This window comes from Thalassophryne amazonica, chromosome 19, assembly GCF_902500255.1.
Source record: "Thalassophryne amazonica chromosome 19, fThaAma1.1, whole genome shotgun sequence".
In the NCBI taxonomy this organism is placed as follows: Eukaryota; Metazoa; Chordata; class Actinopteri; order Batrachoidiformes; family Batrachoididae; genus Thalassophryne; species Thalassophryne amazonica.
Genome location: NC_047121.1, coordinates 40,691,198 through 40,709,341, shown reverse-complemented (window position 1 = coordinate 40,709,341; position 18,144 = coordinate 40,691,198). Strand labels below are relative to the sequence as shown.

Sequence of the window (18,144 nt, the reverse complement as noted above, 5' to 3'; positions counted from 1 at the left end):
TAACATTTAGCAATACTCTGTTATAGAAAAACGTTACAATTTTTGTATGGCCAAAATATGGCCATTGGATATTGCGAAGACCTTGCGTCCATCCATCCTCATGGCCTGTGCTCAGCGTAAGTCCAGTACTATTACTACCAGGGTCTTCAAATTCACAGGGAACATTCTTGGGACACAGACCTTGGACAAGTTCAAAGATGGCTAACCTTGACCTATTTTAAGAGGTCAAAGGTCACATTCTGTTTCCTATTTTTGTGCTCGCACGGCCGAGGGTATTTTAGCATTGCGTTAATTTTTAATTTGGTGTTTCAGACATTGTATGCAGCCATGCATGAACCTGACGGCGTGAGAGGGGTCAACGCTCTGAGGAGGGAGGAACCATCTCTGCGTGAACAAATACTCGAACACGAGAGCATTGGCCTGCTCCGAGATGCAACCGCCTGCTACGATCGTGCCATACAACTGGAGTCTGACCAGGTACATGCACACATATAAACTTGATACATCATCTTTTTATCTGTAAGTGTCTGCTTTCATTCGTTAAAATGAATATAAAGAGAGAAAACTCTCCTTCATATTATTACAGTATTTTAAGGCTTTTTTTTTTTTGTTGTTGTTGTTTGGAAGTGTATTTCCCACCATTCATTGAGAGGTTGAACGATTGACTTATCTGGTCCGTGACGTTCATAGCTCTGAAAGCTCGGCCTATGAGTTGAAGACATCTGTGAAGTCACTGGATACAGGTGTTTGGTGATTTTTTTATTTTTTTTTCTTTCTTTCTCTCTTTTCTTGGTTAAACATGGCAACAGATGGTGCCGGTGTGTGCTCTCAGGTCGAATCTCACATGGAGGTTTCACTGTGAAATTGATACAGGATATCATCTGTGGCACTGACACTTCAAACAGATATGCCACTCTTAGATGACTGCATTTTTTAAATATTATGATTATTTATTTGATCACATTTACATTTCCCATCGATGGTTGGCCATCAGTAAAATGCAAACTGGGTTACAGTAATGGGGACGAATGTCTGCCAGTTTCTCATGTAATACAGTACATGTGTTTTTTGAAAGAGGCTTTCCACCACATGTCACATTGTAACACAAGTCACCTCAAAGTGTTATACGCACGTAAGGTCTACTCTAGACCAGGGGTGCCCAAGTTCGGTCCTCGAGATCTACCTTCCTGACACTCTTAGTTGTCTCCCTGTTCCAACACACCTGAATCTAATGAAAGACTTGCTAGCAGGCTTTTAATGAGCTTCCATTGGATTCAGGTGTGTTGGAACAGGGAGACAACTAAGAGTGTCAGGAAGGTAGATCTTGAGGACCGAACTTGGGCACCCCTGCTCTAGACCTTACCATCCCCAAGAGCAAGTACATTGGTAATGTGTGATTTAAGGCTACAAGATAAATAAATAAATAGGGGAGGTGATGGTCAAGTGGTTAAGCTTTGGGCTTGAGACCAGAGGATCCTCGTTTCAAATCCTAGCCTGACCAGAAAATCACTAAGGGTCTTTGGACAAGGTCCTTAATCCCCTAGTTGCTCCAAGGTCTGTACTGGGTGCCTTGCATGACAGCAGCCTGACATCGGGGTGAATGTGAGGCATTATTATAAAGCACTTTGATGCAGATGGAAAAGCGCTATATAAATGCAGTCCATTTACCATTCAAATAGACATTTTGGCCAGTTACGTGTCTCCTACTCTAAATATTTTTATATAAATGTTCCTTCTGCATTTTTCCCAACTGTATTACTTTTGATGTAGAGCAGGTTGCTGAGTGGGACAAGAAGTTGCAATACTAATTTGAAGACCTGTGAGACCTGTCTGTCTTCTTGGACAATAAAAGATCTGTATTGTCTCAGTACATCCAGCTGTACATAGATACCGGAATTGACTGGGGGAGTCACCTGTGATAGACTGGCATCCCATCCAGAGAGATTTGTTGAATCTCATCCACTTCATGCTATATAAACATCAGCACCAGTGGGCCTCAGGGCCTATGTAGGATGTACTTTTTGTCTTTTCCTTCTGTATTTCTTCAAACATCTTCTATCATTTTCAGTTAGCTGGTATGTTCCTCTTCTTCTTTGTGCTTACATTCATTGTCTAACACTTATTTTCCCTTTGTTTGTAGATTGGTCACTATCATGGAGTGATGACCTCAATGCTTGGACTGGGACAGCTGTCCACAGTAATTACCCAGGTCAATGGGGTAATAGCCAACAAGTGAGACACACACTGTACACATGCACTCATGCACAGAGATCAATTTATGTCATCTCATCCTCTCGAATGAAAAATATAGCTGTAGATAAAATAAATAGTTTATCCTAATCTTTTGCTTCAACCTCTAAGGAGATGGTTTCCTAACTAATACATTATTCCATATTTGTGTCATGTCTGTTATGTTATTTCAGGACATTTGTTGCTCTTGGCAATCTAAGTACATAATTCTTATTTGGGTATTTAGCTCCAATGAGTTGAACTTTCTTTTAAGGCACCAGTGGACGTCGGAGCTGAACACCTACAGAGTGGAAGCAGCATGGAAGCTTGGGAAATGGGATCTGCTGGAGGAGTATTTAAGTTCAGGTGAGACATTTATCCCATGATTGGTGGTGTTATTGGACCGAGAGAAATCTGTGTACCAGTACACTTGTACCAGTGAGATCTGTGAAATTTCAGTCAACTGTCTTGAAAACTGTAGCTTTTGTATGTAATTGAATTCATTTGAGAGGCCACTGTATGCAAATATACGGCGCATCCAGAAAGTATTCACAGCGCTTCATTTTTTCCACATTTTGCTATGTTACAGCCTTATTCCAAAATGGAGTAAATTAATTTTATCCCTCAAACTTCTACTCACAACACCTCATAATGACAACATGATTTTTTTTTTTTTTTTTTGAAATTTTTGCGCATTTCGTAAAAATAAAATTAAGAAATCACATGTACGTAAGTACTCGCACCCTTTTCTCAATACTTTGTTGATCCACCTTTGGCAGCAATTACAGCCTCAAGACTTTTTGAATATGATGCCACAAGCTTGGTGCACCTATCTTTGACTCAGTTTTGTCCATTCCTCTTTGAAGCACCTTTCAAGCTCCATCAGGTTGGATGGGGAGCGTCTGTGCACAGCCATTTTCAGATCTCTCCAGAGATGTTCAATGAGATTCAGGTCTGGGCTCTGGCTGAGCCACTCAAGGACATTCACAGAGTTGTCCTGAAGCCGCTCCTTTGATATCTTGGCTGTGTGCTTGGGGTCATTATCCTGCTGAAAGATGAACTGTCACTCCAGTCTGAGGTCAATTGCGCTCTGGAGCAGGTTTTCATCCAGGATGTCTCTGTACATTGCTGCATTCATCTTTCCCTCAATCCTGACTAGTCTCCCAGTTCCTGCTGCTGAAAAACATCCCCACAGCATGATGCTGCCACCATCATGCTTCACTCTAGGGATGGTGCCTGGTTTCCTCCAAACATGACGCCTGGCATTCACACCAAAGAGTTCAATCTTTGTCTCATCAGACCAGAGAATTTTGTTTCTCATGGTCTGAGAGTGCTTCAGGTGCCTTTTGGCAAACTCCAGGTGGGCTGCCATGTGCCTTTTAATAAGTAGTGGCTTCGATCTGGCCACTGTACCATACAGGCCTGATTGGTGGATTGCTGTAGAGATGGTTTTCCCTTTGGAAGGTTCTTCTCTCTCCACAGAGGAATACTGGAGCTCTGACAGAGTGACCACTGGGTTTTTGGTCCTTCTCCCCAATAGCTCAGTTTAGATGGGTAGCCAGCTCTAGGAAGAGTCCTGGTGGACCTGTACTTCCTCCATTTATGGATAATGGAGCTCACTGTGCTCATTGGGACCTTCAAAGCAGCAGAAATGTTTCTGTGCCCTTCCCCAGATTTGTGCCTCGAGACAGTCCTGTCTCGGAGGTCTACAGATAATTCCTTTGACTTCATGCTTGGTTTGTTGACATGCACTGTCAACTGTGGGACCTTATATGTAGACAGGTGTGTGCCTTTCCAAATCATGCCCAATCAACTTAATTTATCCCAGGTGAACTCCAGTTAAGTTGTAGAAACATTTCAAGGATGATCAGTGGAAACCAGGAGGCACCTGAGCTCAATTTTGAGTTTCATGGCAAAGGCCGTGAATATTTATGTACATGTGATTTCTTAGTTTTTTGTAATTTTTCTGTTTTTTTTTTTTGTTTGTTTGTTTTTTAATTTGCCAGAGTCTCAAGAATCTTGTCATTATGGGGTATTGTGTGTAGACGTTTGAGGGGGGAAAATGTGTAAAGAGTATAGCGCTGTGCATACTTTCTGGATGCACTGTAAGTGCATTTCAATAATTCATTTTGAAAAAAATAAGGCTGAACACCATCACAAATTTGGGCTACACCAGTAATATGACCATAAATTTGCTCTCCAAAAGAAGTAAATTTGATTTCCAATATATAGTCATTAAATAGTTCTCAAACGTGCACACACACATGCACGTGTATTAACACTGTATATGTGAGTGGAAACCATCCTCACGAGTGAGTATTTCTGTTTTCCAGACCTGTATCTACAACTATGTAATCACCATAGATTTAGCAGATGGTGTTTTACGAGTACATCAGGAAGAACACGCCGACTTTAAATTAAAATGCTGTAGATTTTCTCCCACTTTTGAACTTTAATAGCTCTGAAAAGATTCACCTTATTTCAGAGAAAATATATTGTCCCCTTCCTTGAAAACTGGTTTCTACAGGTATATAAATCTTCTGCTGGATGTCATGCTGTCACGTTTTATTGAGTTACTGTAATTCAAGGGGTCGGCATTCTACATTAGACATGATCTACACTGCTGAGAGTGCACGTTTACAGTCCCATGCCACCAGAAGAATGGATTCATGTTTTCAATCCACAGCTAAACAAATCAGCAACGGATCTTTACCTTAAAAATTTTGACAGACATAACGTAAGTACAGTCTTCCAGTTACTGCAGCTATATGGCACTCTAAAAAAAACTAAATGCTGGAAAACACACAAACATTTCTCTGTTATTTATTATTGTTGCTGTTGAAAACTTACAAATTTGAAACCTTTTTAAACATAATTAAGTATACTTCATCCCCTCAAATGTTTTCAGGCAAGTCTGAGATGAATTTAATTTGACGATCAGTTTGAAACTGACTAACGTATTTATAATATAATTACTAAGCTGTTATGCAAAACTTTAAAAATACTACTAAATATCTACTAAGTCAGTAAAATGCACACATAATTTATTTTAGGTTGGGTTCTACAATTTGTAAGTAAATGGGGATGTATTTAATCAGATTTCTTTGAATTATTATATTGACTGTTCATTAACAGCTGTTTTCATGTTATATGTCGGGCAGTACATCTAACAACAAGAAGAAAAAATTAAATTGTAATTTTTCTAATTTTTCTTTTCTTTCTTTTTCTAATATGAATGAATTTGACATTTCTGGGGATCCACTGATGGGAAAAAAAATCATCAGACTTGTAATTTTTATCAAGCTCTTTGGTTTATTTTAAAAATGCAGTTTGGCAGTAATGTAAATAATCATTATTTGCATGTCATTGTGTTTGCAGACAGTCACTCCAGTACTTGGGGAGTGCGGCTGGGCCAGTTACTGCTGGCAGGGAAGAAACGTGATGCTGAAACTTTTTATGAGAAGCTGAAGCTGGTGAGGGAGGAACAAGTCGTCCCTCTGTCGGCTGCCAGCTATGAGTACGGAACCTACCAGAGGGGATACGAGTACATCATCAGGTCTTTGTCTGTCTGTAACGGCGCTTTTTCGTCAGTGGGCCATTAGAATCAAAATGTTATTTTGATAAGTGTGTGTGTGTGTGTGTGTGTGTGTGTGTGTGTGTGTGTGTGTGTGTGTGTGTGTGTGTGTGTGTGTGTGTGTGTGTGTGTGTGTGTGTGTGTGTGTGTGTGTGTGTAGGCTGCACATGCTTAGTGAACTGGAGCACACTTTTACCGAACTGCAGAAACAGAGCGAAGGCTCCACCCCCAGTCTCAGCCAGCTGCCTCTCCATTGGTCAGAGCGACTGGAGATGACGCAGAATTCTTTTAGGGCCAAAGAACCAATCTTGGCTCTCCGTCGTGCACTGTTCAGCCTGGGATCACAGTAAGAATGTTGAAGCATCTACAGACACAACAACCCACATTCTAATTGTTTATATATATATATAATTTTTTTTTTTTTTTTTTTTTTTACCGGTGTCGCAGATCGAACGGTCCGCCCCTAAAAAAACAGTTCGCCATTTGCATCTGCGCATGTGTTATTTCGGACCACAGCAGTACGTCTGAGACGAGTCTCTTCACCCAAAGAAATCAAATGGATTAATGGGATTATTAACCATCAGATGATAAAGGCAAAACCTCTTAAATCATTCTAAAGTCAGTTTTAAGCAGAAACGAGGCAAAATTTCGTCCAACACACAGTGAACGCATCAGCTAGCAGCTTGTTTTGCCACGGCCCTCTGATCACTTCCGCTGCCTTTTATGATGAAATAATGCTGAATTTATGTGGAAATGATTGTTGTACAAAAGCTTCAGATATCTGTCGCAGAGACAGATGATGACTGGTGTGCAGTTTGAAGCAGAAACGCGGTGTTCATCCGTGAACCGCGTCATTGGGGGGAGGGGAGGGGAGGACTGATTTTTAGGGGGACCGTTTGGTCTGTGACACCGGTACTTCTTTTTTACAGAACATCAATTTCTTGTGTTACGTTTATTGACCTTTGGCATTTCATAATTATTATGTACTGCTTTCCTGACTGTGTTGCAGTGAAATCAATAAGAATATTAATGGGAATTTATTTTTTGGTCCGCTTCTGACTGTATGTGTTTGAATTAAAACTATATAACCTCCAAGTCACACAGTAATTGTAAGTCTGAAGAGATTCTGCACAGTGTCACTCAGTTAAAGGCCATATCACACTTCATTTTTGCGCTGCAGGCCCAGGTGTCAGCAGCTGGTGGGTGAATGCTGGCTGCAGAGCGCTCGGGTGGCCCGAAAGGCAGGACACCACCAAACAGCTTTCAATGCTCTTCTCAATGCAGAGAACACACATCTGGCTGAACTGTTCACTGAAAAGGCTAAGTGGCTTTGGTCTAAGGTACACAACTGCATTTAATGAAACAAATTGTAACCAAAATGAGCCAATACTTTGCTGAGGTCCCCCGCCTATTATACTGATATGACAAATTAAACAAATAAGCACAGACAGATGCGTGGAGTCCATTTCAGTGGTCCCCCATGGCAGGGGACAGCGAAAAATTAGTGGAAAAAGGTCAAATAATATAGGAAAGAGTAGTTCTCCATTCATTTTCATGCCCGACCTTGACCATAAGGTTCAAGGTCAAATGCAGTTGGCCCAAGGGAGCAGTGATGAATTATTTTCTATAGCTGTTCAATGCAAAGTTAGGCTTTAGAAGAGAAATTTTGAGCTGAGAAGGAAAAATATACCCCAAAAGTTTTGTTTTGTGTCCATTTGCACATTTGACCTTGACACTGACATTCATGGTCAAATGTATTATGCTAAAGGGAGTCAGGATACATGATTTATTGTAGGTTTTCAATACAAACGTAAGCTCTAGAATTGATTTTCGGAGAGAAAAGTGGTATTTTGGGGTGAGACAGTGGGTGTCAAGGTATAAGATATACCTTATTGAATTTTCATATGCATAGATGTCACATTTGTGTCCATTTACAATATGATACAGCTAAAGAATGTCTCAGAAAGGGGCAACAAGAAAATCTTGAGATCCCAGAATGTGACACACGCATGCATGGACGCTATAGGTCCCCCTTATTTCATGGCGGGGGACAAATATTGTTAATTTTTATGTCGACTTATGTTTCATCTTAAATGTGCAGCGACTGCAGTTTAAAATGTTTAGTAGGGGAAGCCGGGGCACAGTGGATCAGAAATGTTGTTTTGTGGCAGCATAAACACATTATGCATAGGTTTAGGTCATTCTGTTGTGGAGTTAATACAGCAAGTTATTGTTTATAAGACTGTGTTATTTATGTCTCCCCAAGTGTAATTTACAGGTGTTTAAAATCGATTTTAAAATTTTTGATTCACTGTGCCCCGGACACTAATTCACGGGGCACAGTGAATTAACTTAGAATATAATGAAAAACACATGATTATAAAGATTTCTTCAAAATTATTAAATATATGCTGATGCATATACAAACTATAATCCAGCAAACCAGCTATGTAATGTGTGAGTGTCTTATATAGTGACATAAGTCCTTTAGAAACTATTACAACCCCTGGCAAAAATTATGGAATCACCGGCCTCAGAGGATGTTCATTCAGTTGTTTAATTTTGTAGAAAAAAGCAGATCACAGACATGACACAAAACTAAAGTCATTTCAAATGGCAACTTTCTGGCTTTAAGAAACACTATAAGAAATCAGGAAAAAAAAATTGTGGCAGTCAGTAACGGTTACTTTTTTAGACCAAGCAGAGGAAACAAATATGGAATCACTCAATTCTGAGGAAAAAATTATGGAATCACCCTGTAAATTTTCATCCCCCAAATTAACACCTGCATCAAATCAGATCTGCTCATTGACATTGACCCTATGCCATGACATTGACCCTATGTGTCTTTTTGCAAGGAATGTTTTTGCAGTTTTTGCTCTATGGCAAGATGCATTATCATCTTGAAAAATGATTTCATCATCCCCAAACATCCTTTCAATTGTCCAAAATATCAACATAAACTTGTGCATTTATTGATGATGTAATGACAGCCATCTCCCCAGTGCCTTTAGCTGACATGCAGCCCCATATCATCAATGACTGTGGAAATTTACATGTTCTCTTCAGGCAGTCATCTTTATAAATCTCATTGGAAAGGCACCAAACAAAAGTTCCAGCATCATCACCTTGCCCAATGCAGATTCAAGATTCATCACTGAATATGACTTTCATCCAGTCATCCACAGTCCACAATTGCTTTTCCTTAGCCCATTGTAACCTTGTTTTTTTCTGTTTAGGTGTTAATGATGCCTTTCGTTTAGCTTTTCTGTATGTAAATCCCATTTCCTTTAGGCGGTTTCTTACAGTTCGGTCACAGACGTTGACTCCAGTTTCCTCCCATTCGTTCCTCATTTGTTTTGTTGTACATTTTTCGATTTTTGAGACATATTGCTTTAAGTTTTCTGTCTTGATGCTTTGATGTCTTCCTTGGTCTACCAGTATGTTTGCCTTTAACAACCTTCCCATGTTGTTTGTATTTGGTCCAGAGTTTAGACACAGCTGACTGTGAACAACCAACATCTTTTGCAACATTGCGTGATGATTTACTCTCTTTTAAGAGTTTGATAATCCTCTCCTTTGTTTCAATTGACATCTCTCGTGTTGGAGCCATGATTCATGTCAGTCCACTTGGTGCAACAGCTCTCCAAGGTGTGTTCACTCCTTTTTAGATGCAGACTAACGAGCAGATCTGATATGATGCAGGTGTTAGTTTTGGGGATGAAAATTTACAGGGTGATTCCATAATTTTTTCCTCAGAATTGAGTGATTCCATATTTTTTTCCTCTGCTTGGTCTAAAAAAGTAACCGTTACTGACTGCCACAATGTTTTTTTCTTGATTTCTTATAGTGTTTCTTAAAACCAGAAAGTTGCCATTTGAAATGACTTTAGTTTTGTGTCATGTCTGTGATCTGCTTTTTTTCTACAAAATTAAACAACTGAATGAACATCCTCTGAGGCCGGTGATTCCATAATTTTTGCCAGGGGTTGTATAAATACAACTGTCATAATTTTTGTTCAAACGTGAAAACAGCTATGTACACAAATTCTCAAAATAATTCATGGAAAAATAAATGTATGAGCTTCAACAAGTAATATTTGTCATGCACTTGATACTGGGGCTTAGTAAATCACTTTCTAGATTCCCCGATTCACTGTGCCCCGGGTGCATGTGACACACGAGTCATGTTATATAGATGATAGTCTGGAGAAGACATAACACATACTCATCAGTTGGACGGGGTAGTCTTCTAACTGATAACAATTTTTGGGTCACCTTTCCTCTGTTGTGAGAAATAAATATAAAGACACTGACATCCACAAAATTTACTTTTGATAGGAAAAAACTGACTTCACTTGCCACTTAGTTTTACCCTTAATTTATCCAAAAACAAAACACTAATTTATAAGGGGGGATTGTTATGCTGATGCATAAAAATATGACACAACTACTGCAAATATATATGTAGTGTTGCAGATATAGCTCCTGACTCACCGTGCCCCAGTTTCCCCTACTGTTTGTATTTGATTAACAATACACTTTCAACATCTCTTATATAAAACTAAGGTAAGAAACCTGACTGTTTCTTGTATTGTACTGACATTCCTACTGGCTAATGCAGGCCACATGAAACCAGATATTGTTTCCAACCTCAAGCACATATCATGCAAGAAAATTGTTGTGTAAGAGATATTTAATTTCCATGTCACATAAGCAGACACACAAACGACACCATTAAAGTCTTATGTGTTGGTGTGTCGGCAGGGTGATGTGCACCAGGCCCTAATCGTCCTGCAGAAAGGGGTGGCTCAGTGTTTCCCTGATAATCAGCCTTTGAAAGCCCCTCGTGACCTGCAGACGAAAGGCAAGGCCATGTTGCTGGTGGGACGCTTCATGGAGGAAACGGCCAACTTTGAATCCAATGCTATCATGAAGGCGTACAAGGTATCAAACATGATATTCTAGAAGATTTTCACTGTTTTTTTTATATAGGTCAGCTACCGCTTTGTTTTGCTGGGAGTGCAGATTTTAAGAATATATACAGCTGATTCTGCAGATCGGCTGTAACAGTGGCTCATTTTTTGCAGTGCTTGCAAGAGCTGGAAAAGTATTCATCAGTGATGGGCGTCGTGTGGATGTGCAGCACTGGCACACACTCCCTTGACTTGTTGTTCAGACATTGTGCTGTATATCATGACCTTGAGGATGTATGTTGGCTTTCTCAGGATGTGACCAACCTTCTGCCCGAGTGGGAGGATGGGAACTTCTACCTGGCCAAGTACTACGATAAAGTAATGCCAATGGTGACTGACAACAAACTGGAGAAACAAGGCAACCTTATTCGATACATCGTCACATACTTTGGAAAGTAAGAAGGGCTTTGTGTATTTAGATAGTATTAAAAACAAACAAGTGCAGTTCTCCTGGTGTTTTGCTGCAGAAATGTCATCTCAGCTCTGATGTATGGAGACACAACAATGTGTTATGTAGTGCTGATAAACAGGCAGTTCAGTACATTTTGACTCATACATCACTCTTCTGTAGACTCATTTTCTAATCAAAGCTGTGGTTAGAAAAACCTTCTCACTGCTGTTTCTGTCATAGAGCTTTACAATTCGGAAATCTGTACATCTACCAGGCTATGCCTCGCATGCTGTCTCTCTGGCTGGATTTTGGAGCCAAAGTGTGTGAGTGTGAGAAAGGTGAGTGGTTGATAAGTGACTGTGTCAAAACCAGATTCTAAAGTCAAGTCACACAGACACAGTCTTATGCTAACCCTCTACACCTCTCCACTTCCTGGTGTGTTTAGCTGGGCGAGCAGACAGGCAGATGCGTTTGGAGCTGAGTAAAATCAACACGACAATGAGCGAACATTGTGACAACTTGGCGCCATACCAGTTCTTGACTGCGTTTTCCCAGCTCATCTCCAGAGTGTGTCACTCCAGCGACGAGGTCTTCAATGTACTCATGAACATCGTGGCCAAAGTCTTCCTCGCGTACCCTCAGCAGGCTATGTGGCTCATGACAGCTGTGTCCAAGGTCGGTGCAGGTGTCCGTGGAGAGTTTACTTTTTAAGATCAGTCCACTGCCACATTACAGACATACTGTGTACCATTTGGTGTATGTACTAAATCTCTTGTAAAACATAACTGCATGCAGTTACTGTGTTTCATTTGTTTCAGTCATCCTACCCGATGCGTATGAACCGGTGTAATCAGATCCTTAAGAAGGCCATGAATCTCAAGAAGTCTCTGGAGAAATTTATTGGAGATGCTACCAGGCTGACAGACAAGCTGTTGGAGCTCTGCAACAAGCCGGTACCCACAGGCATAAAGTGCAGCAGTACAGTGCCCAGTACCATGCACTGTTTTCTTTGTCAGATTCAATTGTCACCTCACAACTTCATCATAAATTCATGTTTATACTTTGTTTTCTGACGCATATGCATAATAAAAACGTTGGTTTTATTTGCAATATTGAGTGGAGTGTGAGCACTGACCATATACAGTAGTGTTCAGAATAATAGTAGTGCTATGTGACTAAAAAGATTAATCCAGGTTTTGAGTATATTTCTTATTGTTACATGGGAAACAAGGTACCAGTAGATTCTCACAAATCCAACAAGACCAAGCATTCATGATATCCACACTCTCAAGGCTATGAAATTGGGCTATTAGTTAAAAAAAAAAGAAAAAAAAGTAGAAAAGGGGGTGTTCACAATAATAGTAGCATCTGCTGTTGATGCTACAAACTCAAAACTATTATGTTCAAACTGCTTTTTTAGCAATCCTGTGAATCATTAAACTAGTATTTAGTTGTATAACCACAGTTTTTTTTTTTTTATATGATTTCTTCGCATCTGCGAGGCATTAATTTTGTTGGTTTGGAACCAAGATTTTGCTCGTTTACTAGTGTGCTTGGGGTAATTTTCTTGTTGAAGCTCCCATTTCAAGGGCATGTCCTCATCAGCATAAGGCAACATGACCTCTTCAAGTATTCTGACATATCCAAACTGATCCACGATACCTGGTATGCGATATATAGGCCCAATAACATAGTAGGAGAAACATGCCCATATCATGATGCTTGCACCACCATGCTTCACTGTCTTCACTGTGACTCGTGGCTTGAATTCAGAGTTTGGGGGTCGTCTCACAAACTGTCTGCGGCCCTTGGACCCAAAAAGAACAATTTTACTCTCATCAGTACACAAAATATTCCTCCATTTTTCTTTAGGCCAGTTGATGTGTTCTTTGGAAAATTGTAACCTCTTCTGCACGTCTTTTATTTAACAGAGGGACTTTGCGGGGGATTCTTGCAAATAAATTAGCTTCACACAGGCGTCTTCTAACTGTCACAGCACTTACAGGTAACTCCAGACTGTCTTTGATCATCCTGGAGCTGATCAATGGGTGAGCCTTTGCCATTCTGGTTATTCTTCTATCCATTTTGATGGTTGTTTTCTGTTTTCTTCCACGCGTCTCTGGTTTTTTTGTCCATTTTAAAGCATTGGAGATCATTGTAGATGAACAGCCTATAATTTTTTGCACCTGCGTATAAGTTTTCCCCTCTCCAATCAACTTTTTAATCAAACTACAATGTTCTTCTGAACAATGTCTTGAATGTCCCATTTTCCTCAGGCTTTCAAAGAGAAAAGCATGTTCAACAGGTGCTGGCTTCATCCTTAAATAGGGGACACCTGATTCACACCTGTTTGTTCCACAAAATTGACGAACTCATTGACTGAATGCCACACTACTATTATTGTGAACACCCCCTTTTCTACTTTTTTAATAATAGCCCAATTTCATAGCCTTAAGAGTGTGCATATCATGAATGCTTGGTCTTATTGGATTTGTGAGAATCTACTGAATCTACTGGTACCTTGTTTCCCATGTAACAATAAGAAATATACTCAAAACCTGAATTAATCTTTTTAGTCACATAGCACTACTATTATTCTGAACACTACTGTCTGTGTATATATGTATATATATATATATATATATATATATATATATATATATATATATATGAAAAGTAAAGTTGCCTACTTTCAGAATCCTTCATAACCTGAGCCCTAGAGGTAGTGCTAGTTCTATGTTTGTATCCAACAGTGTTAGCTCATATCCCGAAATGTACAGACGAACTGCTTTTAAGTTCATGAATCGCCTTTGTTTGTCAACAAATGGCATTGTCTTTTCGATTTTTAGTTACCTTCGTCATTGCTGGTGCTCTGAAACAGTCATGTGTATACTTGTTATTAATGAATGAATCTGAAGATCCTTTTTCTTTTCTATTGTTTGGAATTTTTATTTTTTATATTTATACTTTATGTTTAAATATACTTTAACTTATTAAATCTCTAGACTGTTGTTTTTTACATGTACACTTCTGAAATAAACATTTATATATACTATATTGTTGAGTTGTTGTGTGCTTATGTGGTTGTATCTTCCAGGCTGATGGCAACAGCATCATCCTCAGCATGAGCGTTCACTTTAAACAGCTCAAACGCTTGGTGGAGGAGTCGACCTTTAGCCAGATCCTGATCCCGCTGCAGTCTGTCCTCATCCCAACACTGCCCTCTACTGGTGGGACAAACACCCAGCATGATGCTTTCCCCCGGCACTGGGCCTACCTGGACAGCTTTGAAGAAACTGTAAGACTGTCATCTGTGGGGTTTTATTTATTTATTTATTTGGTGGTGGCGCTAGTTAGTCATGTTTCATATTCAGAACGGGTTACTTAGGTTGTAAAAAGTGATGTGATTGTGAAAAATCCTGTTTGTTGTAACTCTTTTGTGATGTTGTGTGTGTTTAGGTGGAAGTCTTGCCCTCCTTGCAAAAGCCTAAGAAGATAAGCCTGAAGGGTTCGGATGGGCAGAGCTACACCATGATGTGTAAACCGAAAGATGACCTGAGGAAGGACTGCAGACTGATGGAGTTCAACTGCCTCATCAATAAGGTGTGTGTATGCTTGCTATTAACTATTAGGTACAATTATGCAATCTTTAGGATTTAAATATATTTAGGAGGTGAGAAGCCCCTAAACAGAAGATTAGAAAACATTTCAATACAATATCTCACAGTGATAAGTTATTCCTAAAACCCTCTGCATGATGTACATTCAGATCTATAAGTGTTTGGATGGTGTCATTTTGTAATTTTACCTCTGTACACCACTACAATGGTGTTAAAAAGATGTTTAACACAATTATCACATTCATCTTTTTTATACACACTCCCTAAAATCTGTGTGGAGTAGGCATTTCCCAAAAACTGAGTGACCATACAAGAAGTAGACTCATGACAACTCCAAAGGTGTTACAGGCTTATGTGGATGTGATTTGAGAAAGTGGGAACAGTGGAAGTTTTGTTTTTCCTTTTTTTGCATCATTTCATAGTGGAGTGAAGCAGAGAAGGATTTTAGTACAATAAATCAGATCAAATGTAAGCTCCAGTCTCTCATGAGCATTTTGGCAAACTGTAGCTGAAATTTCATTTTCTCTCTGAGCCACTCCACCATGACGCTGTGTGACTGGTGATGCAACAAAGAAAAGTAGAACTATGTTCAGTTTCACCAACAGCCACAGAAGCCTATATCTAAACTGGAGCTGTTCTGGGTACCTTGGTGGCTTCCCTAACTGGTTGTCTTCTTGCATGGTCACTCAGTTTTTGGGAACTTACTAATCCAGACAGTTTTCCCACACAGTACCTTGCTGTTAGTATTTGTAAATAAAGAAAAAACTATAAAAACAGTCCCTGTCCAACTTCTCATGGAGCTGAGTGTAGTACAGTTTGAAGTATTAAAATAAGCAGTAAAGGCACTTTGACACTTGAACGAATTTGATCCGTGCACTGACATGCAGTCTTGCGTGTCAGTGAGTCATAAACTGTGCGCGGCTTCATGCCAGTGTGCAAAATAAATTAGAAATGTTCAAAACTTCTGGCAAGCATTAATTTTGTGAACGAGTCGTGATCATTGCGCAACCTGTTTGAAAACACTGTGTATGCTTGTGTGTGTTGCGCACAGTACATCTGAGCAATTATGATGATGTGTTACATCTGTAATAAACATAATTTTACAAATACATTATCTAGCTCATAAGAAGGAATGAAAATGCAACAGTTTTACCAATCCATTACAGTGTATATATTATAAATAAATACCTTTGAGATAAGATTCCAAATGCATTGGCTACCACAAGACGTGCACGAGACAACTGGCAGCTGTAGATAATTTCTTTGTGATTCTGGGAGCGATGAGAGAACGGGTTTCATCAGCCAAGTTCTGAGAGAAAATGCGCCATTGACTATGAAATGATTATATATAGCGTGGCCTCAAGTGGGACAAAGTGTGGCGTCAGGCAGGACAAAGTGGGACGTATTGGCACAACGAATTGCGCAGCAGTGCAGCGATCAAATTCATGCAAATCTCAAGGTACCTTAATTATCTCTTCTGCACCTGCTTTCAATGCATGCATATAGTGCCTACGTAAAGATGCCGAGTCAAGGCGGAGGGAGCTACATATCCGTACCTATGCTGTGATACCTCTAAACGAGGAGTGTGGCATCATCGAGTGGGTCAACAACACCGCCGGACTGCGACACATTCTCACCAAGCTTTACAAGGAGAGAGGTACACTGGCTCAATAGCGGCACCTCAGAGGTGGAGCTTAACAAACGCGGCATAATGAACTCAATGGTGTCATTTTGTTCAGTTAAATTGTCTGTGTGTGTGTGTGTGTTCCAGGCATCTACCTGTCAGGTAAAGAGCTGAGAAAACTGATTCTTCCAAAGACTGCTGCTTTTGAGGAGAAGCTACGAATGCACAAAGACGTGCTGTGTGCTCAGCATCCCCCAGTCTTCTATGAGTGGTTCCTCCGAACCTTCCCTGACCCCACGTCATGGTATGATTCACTGTAGAACAAACACAAACCAAATCCACAAGCCAAGTTTATGATTTCATGTTTGTGTGCAGTAGTACCATGTCGGAGTGGAGAAATTTCAATTTTGAATTCAACAAATTAGATATTATTGAGTATTTATTTGAGATGGCTCTGCTTCAGGTATAAAGTTAAAATGAAGGTGAACGCGAGTGTTTTATTTCCTTTTGTCATTTTTGTCTCACAGGTATAGCAGTCGTTCTGCTTACTGCCGCTCGACCGCTGTGATGTCCATGGTGGGCTATATCTTGGGTCTGGGAGATCGCCACGGAGAAAACATCCTCTTTGACTCGCTGACTGGGGAGTGCGTTCACGTTGACTTCAACTGCCTCTTCAACAAGGTGATTGGACAGATGACCCTTAAAAAAAAAAAAACAACAAGAAAAAAACCAATCCAATCAAAAACCAATCAGTTTTTTATTTTTCTCAAAAAAATATACCGTCCCTTCTTCTTCACTAGGGGGAGACATTTGATGTACCTGAGGTGGTTCCCTTCCGTCTGACCCAGAACATGGTCCACGCTATGGGACCCATGGGTACTGAGGGACTCTTCAGACAGGCATGTGAGGTTACCCTGAGACTGATGAGGGACCAGAGAGAGCCGCTCATGAGGTACATGAAATATAATGAGGTGCAGTAACAATAAAATAGTCAGTTGATGTTCTTTTGCCTTTTGAGGGATCTTATCTCCACAATGGCCTTTGATGGTGGATCCCATGTGTGGGGTCGCGTTGCCTTCACTGGAGGAGGAACTACACGTGCTTTCTGTAGTCTACAGCTTTTCAAGCTATAATTTCATATCCTCACCAATTTCCAGACCTCTGCCCCATATTGGGTAAAACTCTGCCAATGAAGGTTCTCAGAGCTCAAAAAGCGTTGGGTTACAGTAAATTCATTGACTACAGGTAGACTGCAGATTAACTACGGTACGTTCAAAATGTTATTTCGAAAAGATAATGAACTTCTAGTACACTCATCACACAATTATACTGTGTGTGTGGTAAGTAATGGATTAAAACATTGTTCACTGTCAGATGTCTTATTTTTACTTTCTAAATGGTACAGTTTTAAAAAAGAAAGGAAAACAAAAAGCTCTACAGAAACATTTTAAAATTCAGTTTTTTCCCCCTTTTAGTGTTCTGAAGACATTCCTTCATGATCCACTGGTGGAATGGAGCAAACAAGCCAAAGGCCTTTGCAAAGCTCAGGCCAACGAGACCGGAGAGATCGTTAATGAGAAGGTATGTACCAATTTAACATTTTACCCCTCAGCCTGCCTGCAAGGCAAGAAAAATATCCACACGATACAAAGGGCGTCACCAGAGTTTTGGTTTTACTGAGCTCAGATTTTGGTTTAGTCCTTAAATGGTTGAATTTGTACCTGCGCCAAG

General features: G+C 40.0%; 1 protein-coding gene across 1 annotated transcript in view; it reads left to right on the top strand.

Annotated features, from left to right (window-relative positions):
- The window catches only part of LOC117531970 (serine/threonine-protein kinase ATR-like), a 101,502-nt gene that overhangs the window by 33,276 nt on the left and 50,082 nt on the right, over nucleotides 1-18,144 (top strand). The window contains 18 exon segments of the mRNA XM_034195161.1: nucleotides 313-477; nucleotides 2,141-2,232; nucleotides 2,504-2,595; nucleotides 5,608-5,785; nucleotides 5,964-6,149; nucleotides 6,984-7,143; nucleotides 10,570-10,749; nucleotides 11,031-11,173; nucleotides 11,410-11,507; nucleotides 11,615-11,844; nucleotides 11,988-12,122; nucleotides 14,267-14,467; nucleotides 14,629-14,772; nucleotides 16,296-16,446; nucleotides 16,561-16,717; nucleotides 16,941-17,094; nucleotides 17,214-17,365; nucleotides 17,889-17,994. Coding sequence (XP_034051052.1) covers nucleotides 313-477; nucleotides 2,141-2,232; nucleotides 2,504-2,595; nucleotides 5,608-5,785; nucleotides 5,964-6,149; nucleotides 6,984-7,143; nucleotides 10,570-10,749; nucleotides 11,031-11,173; nucleotides 11,410-11,507; nucleotides 11,615-11,844; nucleotides 11,988-12,122; nucleotides 14,267-14,467; nucleotides 14,629-14,772; nucleotides 16,296-16,446; nucleotides 16,561-16,717; nucleotides 16,941-17,094; nucleotides 17,214-17,365; nucleotides 17,889-17,994 — 2,724 coding nt within the window.